The following is a 21995-nucleotide window of genomic DNA, read 5'->3' on the forward strand; positions in this document are numbered from 1 at the left end:
ATGAAATATTTCCCGATAAAAATGTCATATTTGGATTTTAATGCGTCAGAAGCGGTTTAGTAATAATTTAATGCACTATATTTAATTCTTGATCTTTTCTCTTTCCAGGGTGATGACCTCGGCATGGAAGATAATGAACCTTTGTATGAAGACCAAGCGATTGCGGCTAACCGACCCACAGTTCGCCTCAGTTCTCAAACGTCTCGCGTCTATGTCGACTGCTTTACTCCGGACAAAGCCGGAATATACGAGTGCGTGGCAGAAACACCCTACAAGAAAATAATGCATAAAACTATTGTAAAACCAAGTAAGTATAAAAATCTGTAATTTTCTATGTATATCTTTTTCGAAACTATCTGTATTTTATGCATAGTATTATTCACATAATTTCCAGATACAGTTCCAAAACATTTTAGTTCATTTTCCGTAAATCGTTTACTTGAACAATTCTAGAATGACATGTCCTTCATAAGAGAAACATACAATCGAATGTCTCTTTCTCTAGCTATTACTGCATCATCTCGAACGGTATATTTAAATTCCCATTTATAATGTTTTACACCATATGCGCGATCCCTTGTATCAGTTGCTGCTCAAGTGCAAAGTAAATACTTAAAATATAATACCAATACGCATTGTTAATGATGTATTACTAGAAAATCAATAGTAAACAGTAATTTTTACTCGATATAAGTTCCGTGTAGAACATTAAAAATGCTTTGAATATGTTTCAGCGATATGTTAACTCAATCTGGTGTCTCCGTCTTTTTGTCTTTCAATCTGCTTTAATCGTCTGCAAAATATTACGTGGCAGCTTGCAAATATCCTGCCATAAAATATTTTTATGCCTCGTTCCTATAAGTTATTATTATATCGTACAAATCAAAGATTCTGTTGTTGACATTAGTTACCCTGATATTTTTCTAGAAAGATTTTTTTTCTAGAAAGATTTTTTTTCTAGAAAGATTTTTTTCTAGAAAGACATCGAGTACTTACCTAAGAGACCACGAGAAGATTGCCAACATCCTATGTGAAAGTGATTTTTTTGTGGGATGAAATGAATTCGAACTTGGAACTCCCAAGTCGTCAGTCTGTGTCGTTAACCACGAGACCACCGTTATTTCCCTTTGCAATAAGTAAGAAATGTTTTGTATTCCATTTACCATTTTCACTGCTCACAAATATCCTTTCTCGTTAAATCGATTTAATCTAAAAAGAAAGAAATATGGAGCAATAGAATAACATGTAAAAGATGAAGATTACAGCTGAGAGCAACATGCAAATAAACTTCAAATATTGCTTTTTTTTACACGGTTGTCACCACTTATCAAGGCCCGGAAGCCACTCAGGGATAAGGGTTATTGCAAGTACAGTACGTTAGTGTGAAGATTTGATGAAGTGTTTACTTAAGGGGGCGGTTCATTAGGAATTTGTTAACGTTGGACTTGAAGACATCAAGTTGTAGTCAAGTGGGAAGCAGGCAGACGGAACAGAGTCCCACAGGTGTGCAGTTCAAAGAAAGAAGCTTTGTTCATGGAATCCACGTTTTGATTTAGGCACAGATAAAGAGTGGGGGCAATTTTTCACAGTGAATACAGCTAGACGGGTGTTTTTCGTGAAAGATTGGCGAAAGTTTGCTGCACATTTCTATTCATTTCATTGAAACAATTATAACATTTCGCGATTCGGTAAAATTCATTCTGTTCCGATATATACTGGTAGCTGATAATGTTTCTCAGAACTGTTTCGGCTTTCACGCCTTCCTTTTCACACAGCAACTGAAAACTGTTCAATCATGAAAGTCTTCTCCCACTAATGATATGAAAAAAAAGACCAAAATTCTAAAAAAGCGCTTTTGGAATAACTGTCCAATCTTAACTTACATTCTATCAGTAAACTTTAGTAGTGCTAGTTTTAATCAACACGGTATTGTTACTAATTTCTCTAAATATGCACTTGTACCCTCCTCGACGTAAATACCCCCCGACAAACCCGGCAAGCAGCTAAATCCCACCCCTTCACAGTAGAGATCCCTAGATGTAAGAGTGTCTTCTACTCCAGTAGTTTTTTTTCCCCAGAGCCGCTAGACTTTGGAATTCCCTTCCAGGTTCCTGCTTCCCAAACTGTATTGACATGCAAAAGGTTAAGTGTAACGTGAACCGATATCTTGCTGTCCAACTCCCCACATAGTACTCCTGTAGCTTATGTCCCTTATAGTATCCCCCTACATCAAAGTGGCAATGTGCCTTGTTTGGGGTAAAAATGTAATAAAAAAATCGGTAAAAAGAGAACAACCCTCTGTATTAAAGCGTTTATATATGCGTTAAAAATGATCGTTTCTGATATTGGATGTTTTCATTTTTTCTTCAGAACAACATTTTTTTGTTATATATCTTACGACATGATTGATTTTGATATATACAATTCACCATTGAATACGTGCTTTTGTATAAAACTTATATTTTTTTAAATTTTCAAATGTTTCTATTCAATGCATCAACTTAAAATATTATATCTCATTTGTCTCTTTATTTTAACTAAATCTATTAAAAACCATTAACATCATAACAAAATTTACTAATATAACTAATAACATTTTCATAATACCATCGTTGTTATCACCATCTAATTGTGACTAAACAAAAGGTACTAATGCAATGCCAATATGTTTGTAAATATGTTGTTTTTATTTTAAATATTATTTTTTTAACCTCCACTATTCAGAGATGATTATTGATGGATTCCTCTGATGTAAAATAAAACTCTTGAAGATAATATTTATTGTGATGTTTAAATGTGTTTAAACAAAGAGGTCATCTACCCCAAATAATACACGACCATTCAATCTTTAAGACTACAATACTAAACTCATAGGTTAGCAAAATGCTTCTACATGAACACACACACACACACACACACACACACACACACACATATATATATATATATATATATATATATATATATATATATATAATTCACGATATGATCCTCCGTCGCTTTCTGCCTGTGAGAGACAAGTGCATCGGTGGACAACTGAATATTTGGTTAAAAATTATTGAGGACGAGTGAGCTAGAATATCAGTTCCACAGGTGATGTTAAAATGATTGATCGTCGATTGCTTACCCATCTCGCGCGACCTTGCTCGAGATTATTGTGCATTGATCGCCACAGATAAAGGTGCATAAGCGTAAAATTATATATACGTACAAAGAAGAAGAACAGGAATATAATAAAAGGTTAAAAGTACATATATAAATACAATATGATAAAATCAACTCATTGGCGGTCTTGATTTTTCGGGGTTTTTTATTATTCGAAAGACTATACTCATATCGAAATAAATACAGAAACCAACAAAACAGTCTTTATTTAACTTTTCACGTTGTGTCATAGCGATATACCAGAAATTAATCGAGAAAAAAGAGTAAATTATTACATTTTATTTTTATTGTGTATACCTTTTTCGTGTGTTGCATGCACCCCGCAATTATTTAATATAATTTTATTTTGACAGCATTTGTTATTAAATTTTCTTTTACGTTGGTGTATTCCCTCTAACATTCATACCTTAATAGATCAAGAATTTATGTTTTAGCTGCTCCCATATATCATCAAAATGATTATTAGATTGGAAACCGACAAAGTCACGATATCCATGCCAAGATTCTGAATTTTTCATTGCGTATAAATACATATAAGTTATTTATTAATTTTTTAAAATGTCTTTTTGACGTTAAAAATGACAATGGTGAAAATATTTTATACATATATATATATATATATATATATATATATATATATATATATATATAAAGAGAGAGTCAAAGAGAGAGAGAGAGAGAGAGAGAGAGACGTAAGATCCATTCAGTGCTGAAACGCGGAACTTCTGTGTATCTTTACTGCCATAAATATATTTTGTAATTTACTGCCTTGTTCTACTTGCATATTGAGCATTCTTGACGTTATTGTAAAGCATTGATTGTGAAATGCTATTGCAAACCATTCAATCTAGATGGCTATCAAAAACATTACCTATGGATTGGTATTGTAAATCGTTCACTGTGAACGGCTATTTTAAAAGATTCGCTACGAAAGGCTATTACAAATCATTCACTGTGGACAGCTGTTATAAACCATTCACTATGAACTGCTAAATCATTTACTGTGAACGGTTATTATAAATGATTCACTGCGGACATTGCAAACCATTCAGCATAGATTATAAACCATACACTATTAAGCGGTATTGTAACTCGTTGACAGTGAATGCCTATTTTAAATAATTCACTATGATTGGAATTTGTAAACCATGCAATATAGGCAGCTATTATGAACCATGTAAACACTGTAAAGATAAAAAAGAAAACGAAAATGCATTACAAATGCTTTACTATAGAGAACGATTGCAATTCAATAGTAAATTGCCAATTCATATGACTATTTGATCATGAGTTGTGATTTATCGATAGATTAATGGAAATGCGGATTTATTTGGTGAATCATTCCTTATTTACGACATCGCCGACCATAAAATCAACGTATTCTTCCCCGTCACGGAATAATAGAAAAGATTTCAGATAATATACCATTTTGTCTGTCATACAAGGTGACTGGCACTAATTCACTATTAAGTTATTTTTATTAGTCTCATTAATGCATGTTGGAATTGAACTTTTTTCTCCTGTTATTTGTGTTCATTTTATGTTCATTTTTTGTTGTTGTTTTATTTGCCTGCATTGTATTTTTAATCTGACAATTTTTTATTTTCTATTCCACCTTTTTAACTTTTGTTATTCCGTTTATGTTTTAACTGTTATCCTGCAAAATAGCATAAGCTTTAAATTGCATTAAGACTGGATTGTATTCATCATGATTGTTTGACTCTCACATTGAATTTGCACAGACTGGTGGGTGTCTATGGGATTGCATTTATCTATGAGCACGGTTTTCTGCAAACATTTTGTTAATCCACAATCGCAGCTTTCGTTAAAATTACAATAATTAGTTTCTTTGACGTTTCATTAACTTGCGATTATTGTTGACTATACTATCACATTCGTTACACCATCATGACATTGCGTAAGATTGCTTTTTATTAACGTCACATTTGTCCATTTTCAGAATATTTTATTAACAGATGATTGCGTCCTTTACTAATTCATTTATTTTTTTTTAATTTAACAAGCAAAATTATTTGCATCTCACAGAATTTAGGTTTCACTATAAACGTGTTGCCATAAAGAATCTATATCTATAAGTTTACTTGCAGGCCGCCTATTCGGTCGTGACATACGCTTAAATAGTATATTTTAATTTCTATAAATTTCGTATTTATTAAGTAAAACTAATTCTCTATTGATTATTATATTCTACCAAATTTATAGTAGTTATTTCAAAAAGCTTTGGATATATCAACAGCTTGAGCTTTAGCTTACTCCATCTTATCCGATGCATGGCATATACGTTCAGAAATAGCGGTTAAAATATCTAAATTTATGCTCTTGGTCAGAAAGAGGTTTAACATTAAAAAGACTGTGACTAGTGCTTGATCGATTAAAGACTCACAGGTTTTAGCGAATGGAAGCAAGAAACATGGGGAGATACTTGAATACTGGTGCATCAGAGGTAATTTTCCAGCTATCAGGAAAGATCTGTTTACTTACTAAACACTCTTCCCTGATGTCTTCGATCTGTACAAAGGGTTAACTATCAGAATACTTCACCTTACGAGTAAACTCTGACGAAATATTAGAACTAACATAGTAATCGAAGTCTAAATGAGATCACATCCAAAGAGTTATTATTGAATTGGAAAACATGTTTAGTTTCAGAACAGTTTCCGATAGTTAGTTGTTTTATACAAGTCCTGGAGGTGACTGGTTCTCAGTAGACAGTTCTTGAGTTGGAAGCCACAGAGCAAAAGATTCTTCCCGTGTTGACACAAAGAAAACATATGCATCGTTCATAAAGAAAACGTTTAACTTTTATGGAGCAATTCTGGTTTCTGATTAGATGGTAGCAGAACATGAAATAATTTGATTCGTCAGTTTCTAACAGCATCGTTTATAAATAGAATCTTCCAACTGTGAGGGGTCATACCTCCATTAGTAGTCAAAAATATTACAACAGTTATACACTGTCTCATACGAAGAAGGTGCCTCTTTCCATAGTAATGCTATTTTGAAATAACGGTACTTCATTTTATACCTCACCAGGGCAGATAATAGTTATCCGATGAAAAATAATTGACTAAAAGAAATATATTTTAAGTAATAGTTAATTGATTAATTGGGAAGAGAAAAATTAGTTTTCTTTGCTACCTTACTAACCCAGAATTTTAGAAGTAAAATGAAAACGTTTTTATATGGAATCAACATAAAAGACTATTCTTATAATTGATAGAACTGTCCTGAATGATTATGGCAACGCACAAAATAGTAAGACTTTAGCAATCACTTAAAAACACAGTTCTATCTGAATAAAAGATACATGATACCACCTTGGTAAAATGAAAGAAAATGGTAAAAAACATTCTTCGACACTACATAAAAGGTCTAGCTGTACGAAAGTTTAGACAACCTTAAATGCTTTCAGCTCGAGAACAAAACCACAGTTTAATCTCAGGATTCATCGTTGTACTTTAAGAACTAATCTAACTACAATTTAAAAAATTAAAACTCTAACTAAAATTGTCACTTAAGACCTATACTCGCAGCAATTAAATCATATACCACAGGCATGGCGCCAAAACGAAATCAACACTGCCGAATCATAAAGGCGTGGCATGTTGCGCGAGTGTTCAGGGACACCATACAGCGACTTGGGTGGAAGACTTTATACTATCCATATTATTCACCTGACCTTGCGCAATCTGATTACAACCGCTTCCAATCCCTGTTGAACCTTCTTCGTGGGAAATATATTCACCAAAGAAACAAACTTGCGCCAATATACAGCGTTTGGTCTCCTTATAATATCACCTATCTGGTACTCGCCAGATTCAATGTCGCTTACCTTCAATGATCTAGCGAGAACCAGAGTGTCAACGCGATTATTACGCCTATAAAAACTTGGGTATTTTAATAATTGTATTTTTGGAAAGCATTAAATACTTAGAATTGTTTAAACATCGTTCATTTCTGAAAATAAAGAGAAGTCTAGCGTTTTTAAAGATATGACAAAATCACATAGTCGTAAGTCGTTAGTTCAGGCTAACTTTTGGACGATGAACATGTTATTTAATACTAAAATCTGACAGACCAAGAAACAATCGGCCTGACAAAATATAATTTAGAGATTAAACTGTGCATTTGTTTGGCACAGCCAGAGTTTGTGTTGTTTATACAAATCGCAAATATCTCTTCAACGATCAGTTCGAGACTGACTTTGTTGCTGTCGGACTGAGGTATGGTTACCTTTAGTCCTAGAAGGCTCGATCTCTGAGTCTCTATCTTCTCTTTGAAAAGTAGTTAATATATTGCTTATTGTCCGAGGCTCCCCTTACTGAGAAATGTTTTGTAGGCCAGACTCCACTGCTAATGTGCAGGCGTTTCGAAACCACGCTTAATCTTGTGTCAAATCTTGTTCAAAGAAGGTAACAAGTCAAGTTATGGATCATAGTCGATGGCGACCGGAAGGTTACTTGTTCCTTAGCTACTACAATGAAATGTAATGAAAAAGCAAACTCCAAATAGCCTAAATCCTCGTCATATAATGCTTAATAAGTGTTTAAAAAATGCATTAAACACCATGTTTTAAGTTAAGTCTAACTAAGCGGGTTGCTGACTGACAAATCAAAACATATAAAACATACATTCAAGAAAGTCTCTAGAAATATGAATGTAATTTGCCAATAAGCAAGGATAACACAAACGCGGGTTTACATATTCGACTAAATTACGAAATAGCCAAGAAGCTTTTATACTACGCATATCTAGCAGGATAACAGTTAATGTAATTGTGTATGTTTCCCCATTTTAAAGTTGTGCTTCGAACGTCTTTCTTTTTTGCAGCCTGTGTAGTCACTGATCCGAGTTTTTTTGCGGCTGGTTATATTTTTCGGTTATTGAACCACGTGCTTTGCAGCGGTGAGATTCTATATTGTCTCATATTTTATTATATTTACAACTTTCTGACAACACACACAGCCCTAGAATGATCCCATCATTAAAATGTTATTTCATAATATGTGACGGATTGGGATCCGAAAGTGATATGAACAATACTTTAAATTGGACAATCATCGTAGCCTATCAGCCCTAAAATGATATACACGATCTTTTAACGATGACCGATGCGAATGTATAGTCGCTACATACTGAATAAACTGCGAGAGTCGACAACAAGCCAGCAGAGGAAAGAACTAATAGAAATTCGATGTCAAAATAAAAGGCGGAAAATTAGGATCTGGTACGGTATCGAAAAAAATGAGGCGCACACAGTAATCGTTACTAATCAAGTTATAATACAACAATAACCGCTGAATCTGCTGGATGCTGGATCAACTTCATATATGATCGTCATCGTTACATTGTTTTCTTTTTTTGGGGGAAAATTTAAAAAAGTTTCTCGTTATTTCTCAGCAGGAAATTCAATAAAAATCCAAGCTACTCGTCATTTTAAATGTATACAGGGTGACCCAAAAAAACAGAGGACATTCAATTGTTTTTCTGGGCATTTTACAGTCAACAGAGAAAAAATGACATCTCCCCTTTGATGCTTTGGATATAATAAACTAGTTTTGGACAAAGTTTCATTTCATTCGAACAAAACACTAAGAAACGGGGCCTAATTATAGTTGGGGCCCGTTTTTTGGTGTCACCCTGTATATGTATCGCATCAGAGTTAGCTATATACATATATATATATATATATATATATATATATATATATATATATATTGTTTTACTTGAAAGACATCACATTATATATATATATATATATATATATATATATGTATATATATATATATATATATATATCATATCTTAACGTTTATTATAAGTCAAGTTTTGTAATTTCGACAAAATATTGAATTTAGAATGGAATGGTTTTGTATTAAATCTTTTTTTAATATATATAATAAACAAATTTCATTATATATATATATATATATATATATATATATATATACATATATTGTTTTACTTGAAAGACATCACATTATATATATATATATATATATATATATATATATATAATGAAATTTGTTTATTATATATATTAAAAAAAGATTTAATACAAAACCATTCCATTCTAAATTCAATATTTTGTCGAAATTACAAAACTTGACTTATAATAAACGTTAAGATATGATGTTTCGTAACTGAAGGAACGAATTTAATAAACAAAACCATTATAATTTAGTTCGGTTTTCTTCTGTTGGTTCTTTGCTTACTATCTATCTGTATGAATATATGTTCATATATTTTTAATGAAAAAAATATATATAAATTGTATAACTAATATAAAGTTTTATTTTTATATGTAAATATATTTTCTCCAATTATCTTCACATTAAAAAAATATCTTTCGATAATATATTAACTAGCATGTATTTCCATATGAATTCTGAATATGGTCAATTAATTTGCTTACGTTTTATCCAAATATAAATATTTATGTTAACAATATACATATACAATATGTGATATATATATATTATTATTATTATTATTATTATTATTATTATTATTATTATTATTATTATTATAAGCTATACTACATATTACATTAAGTTGTGTGTGTCTGACTGTTTTCATTTTATTTGTTTTTATTTATATATCACTTTCTAGTGTATAAATACAGTTCAAATGTCGAATAGGTTAATGGGTTTTGTTTGTTAATAGTGAAAACTGTATATACTTAATAAAAAAACAAATAAATCGAAGCTTCAAATTATATATCAACTACTCAATTATAAACTAGTTATTCCCCTTTTCTGTTTGAAACAGTTTTATGTATTCGCTTATATTTTCAATACCACAAAACTTTCACTAATTATCTATAATAGCATGATATTTATGACTAAATGAATTTGATTAACTAACAAAACATATCTTAATATAGCTCTAACCTAATCCTAACTCATGCATGGATTACTAACATAAAAAATTGGAAATAGTCATAAGTGTATTGAATATTAACATGTCTTTTTATATTTGTTGAAATTTATTTCACTTTATTTTTTATTTTTACTTCACTTGTTTTTGATCATCGGAATCATATTTCATATATATATGTACGTATATATATATATATATATATATATATATATATATATATATATATATATATATCACAATTATATTTTTAATTTTTAATGTGATTCTATTAATTTAAATGTGAATTTATGATTTATATCATAATTATTATTTGTGACTTTCTTATAATTTGTTTGCCATGGATTCATGACATTCATGGGATGTGTCCGAAATTTCTTTTTGTGTATAGTATAGAGTTTAACAAAAAGTATACAGCAAAGTTGGCCGACATTTCTTGTGCCTTCTTCGAAAGACGCAGCTCATTTAAATAAAGTAATAACATATAAACATTATTCATTATACATACATCTAAACACACACAAACACCTACCCCCCCCCCCCCCGATATATATATATATCCTGCCGAACAAAAACGGAGGACATATGTGGAAAATTATGTATAACTAAATTACCATATAGATTTTCCTAACCTACTACACACACGCACACGCATACATATTTTCCAAATAAACCTTATAAACCTGTAAGGATGGTATACTAAATTTTAATTATCCGAAAAGGAGTACAAATAAATAAGAAAAAAACTTATTCCAAAGAGTTTCGAAGAATAAATTCTCATCAGAGGGAAGAGGTTTACAAAATATACAATAAATTTTGTAGGAAAATGCATTAAAGGAAACCACAAACATGAAATTAATCATACTTGCATCATAAAATGATTTAATATGACAGTTTATAGGGATTACATGAGATGAAGAAATCAAGACACGGGAAAAGGGGAGAAAACGGATATAGTAAAGATTCAATGAGAAATACGGTTAAATCCATAACATGATAAAACAGAAATGAGTCCATTGAAAATTTAATGGTATTCCACAAGAAAACAGAATTATACATTTCCAGGGTAAATTACAGTTTAAAGAAAGGAAAAACAATCAGATAGTGGAGAAGTGAAATTCCAGTTTTTGTTTTATATAATTTTTTTAAGTAACGGATAAAGCGAATATAAGTGTTAAAGCGAGCAAATGTCATAGATACAAACTATGCAGCTCAAGGTAGTTTACAAGTAACACATTATATAAATTGTTTTCGTGCCTTGTGTGGAGGAATTTCATTAAAAATAATTATTAACACTATATCAAAACTTTTGGAACACATCTATTCATGCTTGGAGATGATTTTCGTATTCAAAATTTATATATATATATATATATATATATATATATATTTCTACATGTATATATATGTGTGTGTGAATGTCTGTGTATATGAGAACAAGGAATTAATAAAGCGTGTTAAAAAACACTTTAACAAGAGTTAAAAATATATTCAATTTTCAAAAACGAGACACAAATTAAGTGGTTTGTCCTTAATCCGCGGAGTTTCGAAAGAAATACTTTCCTTCTCATCAGGGGGTAGGAATTAGCATTCTTATTATAAGCTATATTTCTTATTTGGTTTTATTGAGCTTTTACATATGGTTAGGATTACTTCATAAATATTAAGTCTTTAATATTTGTAATATATTTTAATGTACTATTTTGGATTATCTTTGTAAACTCTATTGTAATTCTTATTCCATTTATATATATATATATATATATATATATATATATTATACATATACATATATAAATATATATTCTATATATATATGTATATATATGTATATAAATATATATATATATATATATATATATGAGAGAGAGAGAGAGAGAGAGAGAGAGAGAGAGATGATAGCGCAAGAAGTTTAATATAAAACAAAATTACGAATATCGCTACACCTAGATTTTCTTGCAATTTTATTTTAACATTTTTTATAAAACGCTAGTTCTGGAAATGTTTATGTAATACTGCGCAACTCTTGCTTCGCTATCAACATTTTTATCCAACGGACACTTTTCTTAGAGGATACCCATTGTCTTGAGAGAAAAACAGTCTAGCTCGTACAATCTAAAGTAACAGGAATCGACTGTAGCGTTATAGAATAGCATCTATAATACAAATACATTTTTAAAGCCAATTACAACAATTATCAAATTTGTATGACGCAATACAAGCAAAAAACGACTGTAAAAGTTCGTATTGATTAGCGGTTTGATTGAACCGTTAAGCACATTATCTATAGGAATTCAACAAAATCGAAACCTGAGGTATTACTAGAGACTGTAGTTATTGAACGAGAGAATTAAATGTGGGGTCTTGGCAATTTAAAGTAATAATGGCAGTTCATGACATGCATGACCGGCTTACTAATGGCTGTACTCAAGTGCGAGTTGACAGCTTTCGTGCACGGCTGTAGAATATCATATAAATTGTATGGAGCGAAGATAAATACACTTACCAGATTGCTTATATCTAAGATTGCTTATATCAACGATTGCTAATATCTGAGATTGCTAATATCTGAGATGAATGTCTCTTTTTTAAGTTTTGATATTTCCATTAAATGAACTGTCGATTAGTATATTAGATTAAATAGATTAGTATACGTTCGAGATTAAGGAACTGAACATTGTAGCTAATTATAAATGACTCACTTTGCATTAGAAAACGTGCTCTGCTTAATCCATAGCACTTGTGTCTCCTCGACTTACACACCTCGACTAACTCGATAAGAAACAAAATTCCATTTCTTTACGGTTGAGGTCTATAGAAACTGTAAAGTATTCTACTCTAATATTTTTTCTCTGAGAATGCTAGGTTTTGGAATCCTTTCCATGTTTTCCGCTTTCCTGGCTTTACTACTTGTAGAAGTTAAATGTAATGTGCACAGATATCTTATTGAGCGACCTCCTATATGGTGTCCATGTAGACAAGATCCCAAATATTCCACGTAGCAATATGTCTTGTTTTGGGTGAAATAAGTAAGAAAAAAAATATATAAAAATTATAGTAATACGGATGCCTACAATTATAAAACATCATCGATTTGAATTTTACTATATCTATCTTAAAACATTTTTGTTCATACAGAATATAAAAAATGATGTAGTTTTTAAGATTGATATTTTGTGTTTATAAAGAATAATCTACTTGGAAAAGTTAAGCAGAGATGAGGCTGGACAGTACCATATGGGTGACAATTTGGGAAGGCTAGGCGTTTTGTGTACCACGGGGACACGTAGGAATTTTCAAATTGATATCTGGAGGCTCATTTAATCCATTGGGAGAGATGAACTCTCAGTCTTCGTTAAGACAGCTATCTAGAAGGAATACTTTGATGTAAAGCTTGGTATCTAGAGTCTGCTCTGTCATGTAGCAGCATTGTACCGACTGAGATTAGCAGTTCTACCAAAAAGTATCATTGCTTCTGCACAAAGTCTTCACGACTATAAGGAAATCATCTGTGTGGTTTTCCGGACAAATTCGTTGTTGTGGGGGGGGGGACATCATACCTCGAAATCGACGGGAGTTTCATGGATAAATGTTTTTAATTTTAAAAAAATAACATATGCGAGATCAGTAAATAATGGCGATAATCGAATAACGAGAATCCGATCTTCTGTTCTATAGTAAAGATGGCCTCTAAATAATTAAATTATACTCAATCTCCACCATTAAGGATTACTACAGTTTTGTTTCGGTGACCATCATACACTCATTGTACTTTATCCTCAAGTGGCCTTCGGGGCTTTATAAGTTTTGAATCCTCTGTAAAAAAAATGGTTATTAATTCACTAGGATGACTAAGTCAACACGGCGAACAGAGATCACGGAGGCATTTTGCACTTGGCGATTATCAAATTTTTCTTTTCGGTTATTACTACATTATTGACGATCTGTCTTACTCATGTTCCATAATCATACTAATTTTTTGTTAACCTCGATATCCGTAACGTCATACGTCATGTCGCTGACGTCTCTTGGTTTTACTGTCCTTTGATCTATTATCTCACACACCTTACACAACCGCTTTTTTTCGGGACATTTTTTTACCGAACATTAGCAGATGTAATCGTTATCCGACATAGAACCATAGATTGTGTAACGACAGACAGGGAAAATGTATCGTTAGGAAGCTTTGTTTTAAGTCATCATTTATTTTACTTAATCATAGTTTCTGTGACTTGTGTTGATGTGTAATAAGTATCGATTAACTGAAAGGCAACGATTTAAATTTAAAGTCACAAATAAAACAAAGGGTTCATTCAAATATTGTTCTATCAAAATCACTTAAATTCGCATAATTGTTTTTCAATTAATTTTTTATTACGATATTACACTAATTTCAAGTAGATTATTCCTATTGTTCGCGTTTTTCCTGTCTCTATTGGGACAATGCAAAGATAATAAACGAAGCAGTTAATTCATTCATGTCTTAACAAACATTTTTTCTCTTCTCGAATAGGCAATTCCATCTCGGAAACTGTGGATACTCAATGCTTGATGAGCAAAAAAACTGCACGCAGTAAGTACAATTTTTTGTTTACATCTGATAACATTAAAGTTTGAATGATGGTTCATACCGCACTCAGCAATACACCATCATTAATTTCATAACCTATTCCTCGTATCCTTTTCTGCAGTGGCAGGGTCTCTCTGTCAGGAGGTAGTGATACAGTGCTGGTGTCATCTTTCTATAAATGCTATCAAACGAAAACTGTCTTTTAGCCACCATCAACATCAGTTACTGTTTTGTGGCACTGCATTGTGATGACATACGCAATGACATTATACTATGGCTGTATAAAAAAGAAACAAACCAAATTATATGTTCATCAGCGTTTTGTCTTTATTTCAAGACTTTCTCGGACTATTTAATTTGAAGAAGATAAAATACCAGTATATCATACTATGTTACCCTCATATTATTATATAAATTATGAGGAAGAGTTTTCTTGCTCCTTTGGTTGCTTGGAGATTTGGATAGAAAGTACGAATCAAGAAATGGCTCAGTACCTGTCAGATTGAGGTATTTCGCCTGGATATTACCTTGGAGGTTCGTTTCCCCAAGCTTTGTCACCCAGTTTTCATGTGAGTTATTCTATCGCTTGTTGACGAAGACGCCCGTATCGCGAATGCCGATGAGGTACCCAGGCAGTTTTTGCTAGGCCAAAGAGTGCCCCTCCCTTAGCGGTGCTGGCTGGATATTCCCACTTCCTGACCTTGTGTCACATCTTGCTGAGGTAGGCAGCAATTAAATATTTACTATGATTCAATGCTACAATAATTAGACAGTATTCCGAAACAGTAAATAATTCGTTTCTGTTAATAAAATTTAGAGTCCTCCACTCTAAATCATTCACGGCAAGAACTTGTTAATAGTTTCCATTTCTAATGTTTTACCCCCCCCATCTCTCTCTCTCTCTCTCTCTCTCTTTCTCTCTCTCTCTCTACCTCAACTAAATGATACTCCAATGAGCAAAGTTCCTGTTCTGGAACTGCACGTCTGTGAAACAAAATAGCGCAGGCTGCTTCTCAACCATCTATAACATGGTCGTTATTCGAGCCCAATGTAAACAAAATCTTACTAACCGCTCTGTTAAGTAATGAAAATTTTTCCAATCACCACCAATCATCATGGTATTGTCCTACAGTTCATTTGATATCCATTACATCTTAGGCCTTGATAAATATGCAGTGGATACAAATGCGTTATTAAGTAAAGAAACGCACTTTGGAATTACAAGAACGTCAAGCACATGAGAAAAAAAACTATATCGTCGAGTGGAATGCAATTCTAAAAAAAATGAGGGTTTATATGTAAAATCATAGATTGATCTTATGCAAGACGTATTATCTTCTCGTGTGTCAGTAAAATAAACTAACACTTGATTTTTTTTTAATTTTTAACATGTGAATGTGATTAACGTACATTGCTTAATGCGAATGAAAAATTTTCCTTGATAAACTGTTCATCCGAAAACTTGATTTATACTGGATTATGATCGTTTCTTTACTGCTGTACGCCTTTTTTGAAATGTTCTTTTTTCTGGCAATGCACGTAAGAAATCACGGCTCCCAGGTTAGGTGAAATCTTTAAAGTGATGCTCATCATTGTACCAGCGTTACCAGTTAAAGATCGTCTGAAGATATAGTAATAATACTTGCCCGGTCGTAAAATATGCTTAAATATATTTTAATCCATGCAGAGTTCATATTTATTATTACTCAGTCAATTTTCTATTGAATATTATATTATACCTAATATACAGGTCTGATTTCAAATAGTTAAAGGCATTATTTGGGTGCCATCAACAAATATAGAAATCAAAACAGCAAGATGACTGTTCACATTACACTTGAACTTCTGCATGTCAGTACAGTTGGAAAAGCAGGGGAGTTCTAAAGTCTTGCAGTTCTGGGGAAGAAAATATTAGAATAGAAGGCTTTCTTACATTTAGGGATCTCCACTGTGGAAAGGTGGCATTTTCCTGATTGACGGGTTTATCGGCGGTATTTATTTCGAAGGGGTACAAGATCTTGTACTTCGTCGAAGCATTCACCATTAAATACTTGTAAAACAGACAGAAGGATGAAACATTTAAAATTAACCTGCTTCCAGCTATGAATGAATTTGCGCATGAGAAAAACTAATAAAAATATGTCGAAAAATTGAAATGAACATTTTGCATTTCAACTCATCGACATATTTATGTACACGTTATTCATCCATTCAATCAATTATTTTACTCGATATAAACCATCGTTGGTGCATAATTGCTATTTACTGCTAATTTCAGTGTTTTGTAATCAGTAGTTTAAGAGTTTATCGGTTAAATATGTTCACGCAGACACACATCCATGCATCTATTGTTTTGTTTATATAGATAATGCATCCGTTACTCTGCCTTTCTAAACCAGTCGATGAATATTAACGATCGGCTATTACATGTTTCCGGTTTCCAAATTTTTAACCTTAAACCTAATTAACAATATAACATTGGTTATTTTGCTATATTATGATATTGAAACCGTTTTGCCGATGCTATGTGTTATGTAAGCGTATAGAATTTTTAATATTAGTTCCAAACTTTATTGGAGAAAAGATGGTTTCTGATCTTTCATGCTGATGTAACAAACATTAAAAGAAAAATGAAAAACAATAGCAAAATATCGGAAAGAGAGATCAAAAGATTTCTCAGTAAATTGGCAATCACTCGTCAGAGTAAATTCCATAATTTTATCAAGCTATAATTCGTCCATGCATAGATTATTGCTGTCATATCTCGGTTGGTGCATCTGCTATTAGTTTCTCGCTCAAAAATAGGGTCCAAAAAAGTCTCTAATTGAACAGGTCTTGTACTATCAACAAGACTCCAACCCTTGTCTTATTGACAAAATGTTGCATCTCTGCACCTGTTTTAATAAGTTTGTGAATGGAATATTCTCTGATGAACTCGAAGCACTTGTAGCCCGTAGAGGTAAATAGCCCCGACTAACTTGACAAGCAGAAACATCCCACTCCTACACTGTAGACATCCCTAGATGCCGAAAAGTCTTCTACTTTAATACGTTGTTTCTTGCATCGAACTGTTAGAATTTAGAATTATCTTCTGGTCCCCTGTTTTTCTAACTGTACTGGCATGCTCAACCCCTACATAATGTCTACATATTCGGTCCCAAATAATAGTTAATAATTAGTTTACAAATTTCTCTCTATCCCAGTAACTCTTATTATCGAACGGCTTTAAACCTTGATACTTACTGAATTGTTAGTGATTAAAAAGCAGCAATACGATATAAGAAAAAAAAACAAATATACTTTTTTGAACAATAGTAGATACTTCTATATTTATAACTTGAACTAGAAGCATTTATTTTGTATATAATATGCTTTATAGTGAATGCACAGACGCAATAGGATATAGGATATATGTATATACAATAAGATGTACTATTTTCTCATGTTCAGAAGTTAATCGATTTACTCCTGCAATGATCAACCGTTTTCCCCTTTTAATTTCAACCACTAAACATATATTTCTATCGGCTAAAAAAACAAGTCGGACGTGTTACTGAGTTCCAAATAGATTGCATATCAAGTTTTAAGTCTAGACAAAATATTCCGAAAGAAATTTTGAAGTGGAATTTCGCAAACACACAGACAACGTCACACACACACACACACACACTCACACACACACACAATAAAAATAAGAAACCATAAAAATGACCTATTAATTAACAAGCGCTTTTTTCAATAGAATATGCAAATTACTTAACTTACATGAAGTCGCTCGCATATCCCTGACTGTGTATTTTTATAGTAGAAAAAGTATCTCAACTTTATTAGTACATATATTTCTCGTTTTTTAACTGTAATGTTTATTTTTTTATATCGAAATCGCTTATAAATAGCGGCAATTCGGCATAGCTATATATCAAATAAATAAGGAATACTCCTTTTTTCTGACTATGTTGAGCATTACTATTTTGGTAACTTAAACACGAAATGTTTTTAATATGGAAATCGATATTTAGTGAACATATCAGGGCTGTTCTACGTAAGCTAATATTAATAAGAATAAGTAAAAATGAAGAACACATGCTCTTTTCTCTGACTATATTAGATGTTTCTATTTTTGTAACTTGAACTCGGAATATTTATGCATTTATTGAAATCGGGCAATACATGAATACTATATCAATTAAAAAGTGATTGTATATTGGTGTGTATTACGAGTGTATATACGTGTTGTCTGTAATGAGTCTCTTTATCTTCTTAATGTGTCGTCTATTCAATATGTTATCATCTAGGATCAAATTGTTTCTATTGCTTATGTGTGCGTATAACGATTATCTGTACTTGTCGGCATATTAAGCAGTTTATGGATAGAAGGACGGATAAACACCTCTTACATTTATACTGAAAAAAGAACGGCATACCTTGAATCGCAACCATTTCACTCTGTTCCGATGTGCTCCTGAAAACTATCTATGTCTCTCACAAAAAACTCAAGCAACCAAGTTGTTATATATTAACGTTTATTGTGTTTGAGAGTTGTTGGTTCCAATGTGGTATGCTGTTATCTTCTCCCAGCTACAAATGTTAAGCATTTATCTCTACTACATAGCTCTCAGTTACAGAATAATCGAACACTCTACTTTCTACGTGTAATCTAAAACTAACTTCCATTTCTGACGTCACTCTCTACGTAGCATCAAAACACATCTACTGCTGTTTTCAGATGTATTTTGTTCATCTATTTTCTTTGTTCCTAATTTCAATGAATGCACGATGCATTCTTATGAAAGCATAACTATAAAAATGACATTTCATCCATCAAGTTACATTAATGAAAACTATTTCATGTAAATATTTCCACAGTAAATATTTATTTCCATTTAATAACATTCCTTTTGACATTGTACTTTATCAAATCATAATAATCGACCATTATAATAAAATGTTCATAATAATACTTATTTTATTTTCCAATGTTTTCCAGTAGACAAACAATAGACCAAAGACTGCATACTGGTGTTTATACATATACTGTATAGTATATATGTGCACCTTGTTCATGTAACTGCGTTCATGTAACCGTATATCTTGATGTGTGTATAATCTCAAATATATTTATTATATAACGTGTATGCAGCATGATCTCGTGTATATACGCATCGTTTGTGATGCATAAGTGTATATAAGTGTTTCCATAATTAACGTGGCTGCATAGATGATCATGTCCTCTAGCGTGCATACAGATGCGTATATATATCTGCGCATATATATATATATATATATATATATATATATACATATATATATGCATGTATGTATATATTCATGTCTATGTTACCAGACCGTATCATATAGTGTCTTCTTTAATGTATGCGAGTACATATACAAGTTGAATTGAACAGTTCACAAAACAGAATAAATACATTTTAGATACCTTCTTATAACCGAGACAGATAAACAATTTTTCTCCTTAGCAGCATAGTCGCTGCTCTCCGGCGGTTGATCTTTTCTCTGAAATCCCGTTGTTGTGATGTTTTCCTTAAAAAAAATCACCAAATTGTAATTTTCTAAAAGTTTCATTCATGTTTCTCTCGGAGTTTGCAGACGTTTATATTAATTTCTGTATATTCTCTAGTTGTACGGACTGGATGCTTCGATCGACTACAGATATAAAATATCTTTCGAGCCAACACTTCTAGCATTGTTACAACGTTTGATTAATTGTTCCAGCGGGTAATTCGGCGCTACTTGGATTTCATAATATCCAACAGAAACAAATATACTTTTCTCTGACTATAGTAGATGTTGCAATAGTTTGGTACTGTTAAGAGGGTATGATTTCCAAACTTGAAAGGGTTCTATTTATTACCAGTGGTTAGAAGAATTGACGAATCAAAGGGAGTTGCGCTCTGCTAGCAATTATTCAGAAACCGAAATCACTACATAAAACATACTGAATATTTTAGTATTCCGGAGTATATTTTTTTTTATTTACGCAACTTTGCTCCAAATCTCAGGACATTTTCGGATTGGCTACCTATCGGAAATGCGATTCATCGGCTGCAAGCTTTTACGATTCAAAACTCCTCTGGATTGATATGACCATTTCGTTTGAAACAGCCTTTCTCTTTTCTTCTCTTCGCTTCTAAAACCAACGTGGCTTACAATTCAAACACAGATATTTCTATTTTTGTGCATTGAATACTTAATGTGTATTTTTATGGAATCATTTATCAATGAATAATTATGGACCATACGACATAAAAGATACATCAACTAAGGACGAAATATGTTTCTCTGAAAATAGTAGGATTTTGTTTCTTGCATTGGAATGTATGGTCCTATAGAAATCGCTTGTGATTGACTGAATTAAGGCAATACGACATGGGTTATCTATCAAGTAAAAAGAAGTACACTTTTTATTGGCAATAGTAGATATTTATATTGTTCTGATTTGAACTCGAATAGTTATTTATTTTATAAAATTCGTTTGTCAGTGAATAAATCCGATATAGGCATGATAATGCAGGGGAAAACAGCCGCGAACAAGAGTTCCAAAAGGGTGCGTTTTTAAGTTGCTGAAATAGGAAGCTCTATTACAATGAAGTATTAAAGCAGCGAATTTGTGGCGATTACTAGATCCACTAATAAACGAGCGGGGACAAGAGAGTAGATCACAGAATTCTGAAGAACACATGCCATAATAGTGTGTATAGAAATGAGTGAGACTAACAACAATACGTCTGAAAGAGAGAAGGGTTGCATAGAACAAGATAGAATTTAGCCATTTAAATTGTAGATGCATTTCTGCCCTTTACCAAGAACTATGAAATAAGTCAGAGATAACAACAATTTACCTGCACTGAAAGAGTTTAGGCACACGGTCGGGTAGGACTTGAAAAGCTAGCGGACTATTGTAATGACCTCTGGTACAAAAAATGCCGGTAGTGCTAGGGTGAATAGCAGTAAAGTAGTTGTTTGCTTGAGAGAAGGCAAAGACGCGGGTGTTGAATCTTCTAAGACAAAAATGATCTATACTGTAGCCTGAAAGCAACAGGGAAACTTTTAGTATGATTATCAAGGACGTTTCCCCGATTGGCATGAGCAGTACCTCGATATGTGCAATTATAGTTAAACCCCAATTAAGCTAATAGAATTATGCTACATGCCACAGCATATTTTAGTATCTATTCTGGATAATTGTCACTATTACTTAGCACCGAAAGTTTGTAAGTTTTGTAGCTATCGATACAAGCAAACACAAGCGAAAGTTACATTAGAGAATGACTATAGACGAAGAATTGAATTAATCACTCTGCAGAGGGAAAGTCAAGGAAGAGAAAAAATGACTGCGTGC

At 32.2% G+C, this 21995-nt stretch overlaps 1 protein-coding gene across 1 annotated transcript in view; it reads left to right on the forward strand.

The window, feature by feature from the left end:
* The window catches only part of LOC145283517 (zwei Ig domain protein zig-3-like), a 120999-nt gene that overhangs the window by 86217 nt on the left and 12787 nt on the right, over positions 1-21995 (forward strand). The window contains exons 5-7 of the mRNA XM_080132360.1: positions 109-307; positions 8017-8091; positions 14579-14638. Coding sequence (XP_079988486.1) covers positions 109-307; positions 8017-8091; positions 14579-14638 — 334 coding nt within the window. The remainder of the gene's footprint in view (positions 1-108; positions 308-8016; positions 8092-14578; positions 14639-21995) is intronic.

This window comes from Euprymna scolopes, chromosome 8 (assembly GCF_053919585.1).
Source record: "Euprymna scolopes isolate OS-2025 chromosome 8, ASM5391958v1, whole genome shotgun sequence".
Taxonomy (NCBI): Eukaryota; Metazoa; Mollusca; class Cephalopoda; order Sepiida; family Sepiolidae; genus Euprymna; species Euprymna scolopes.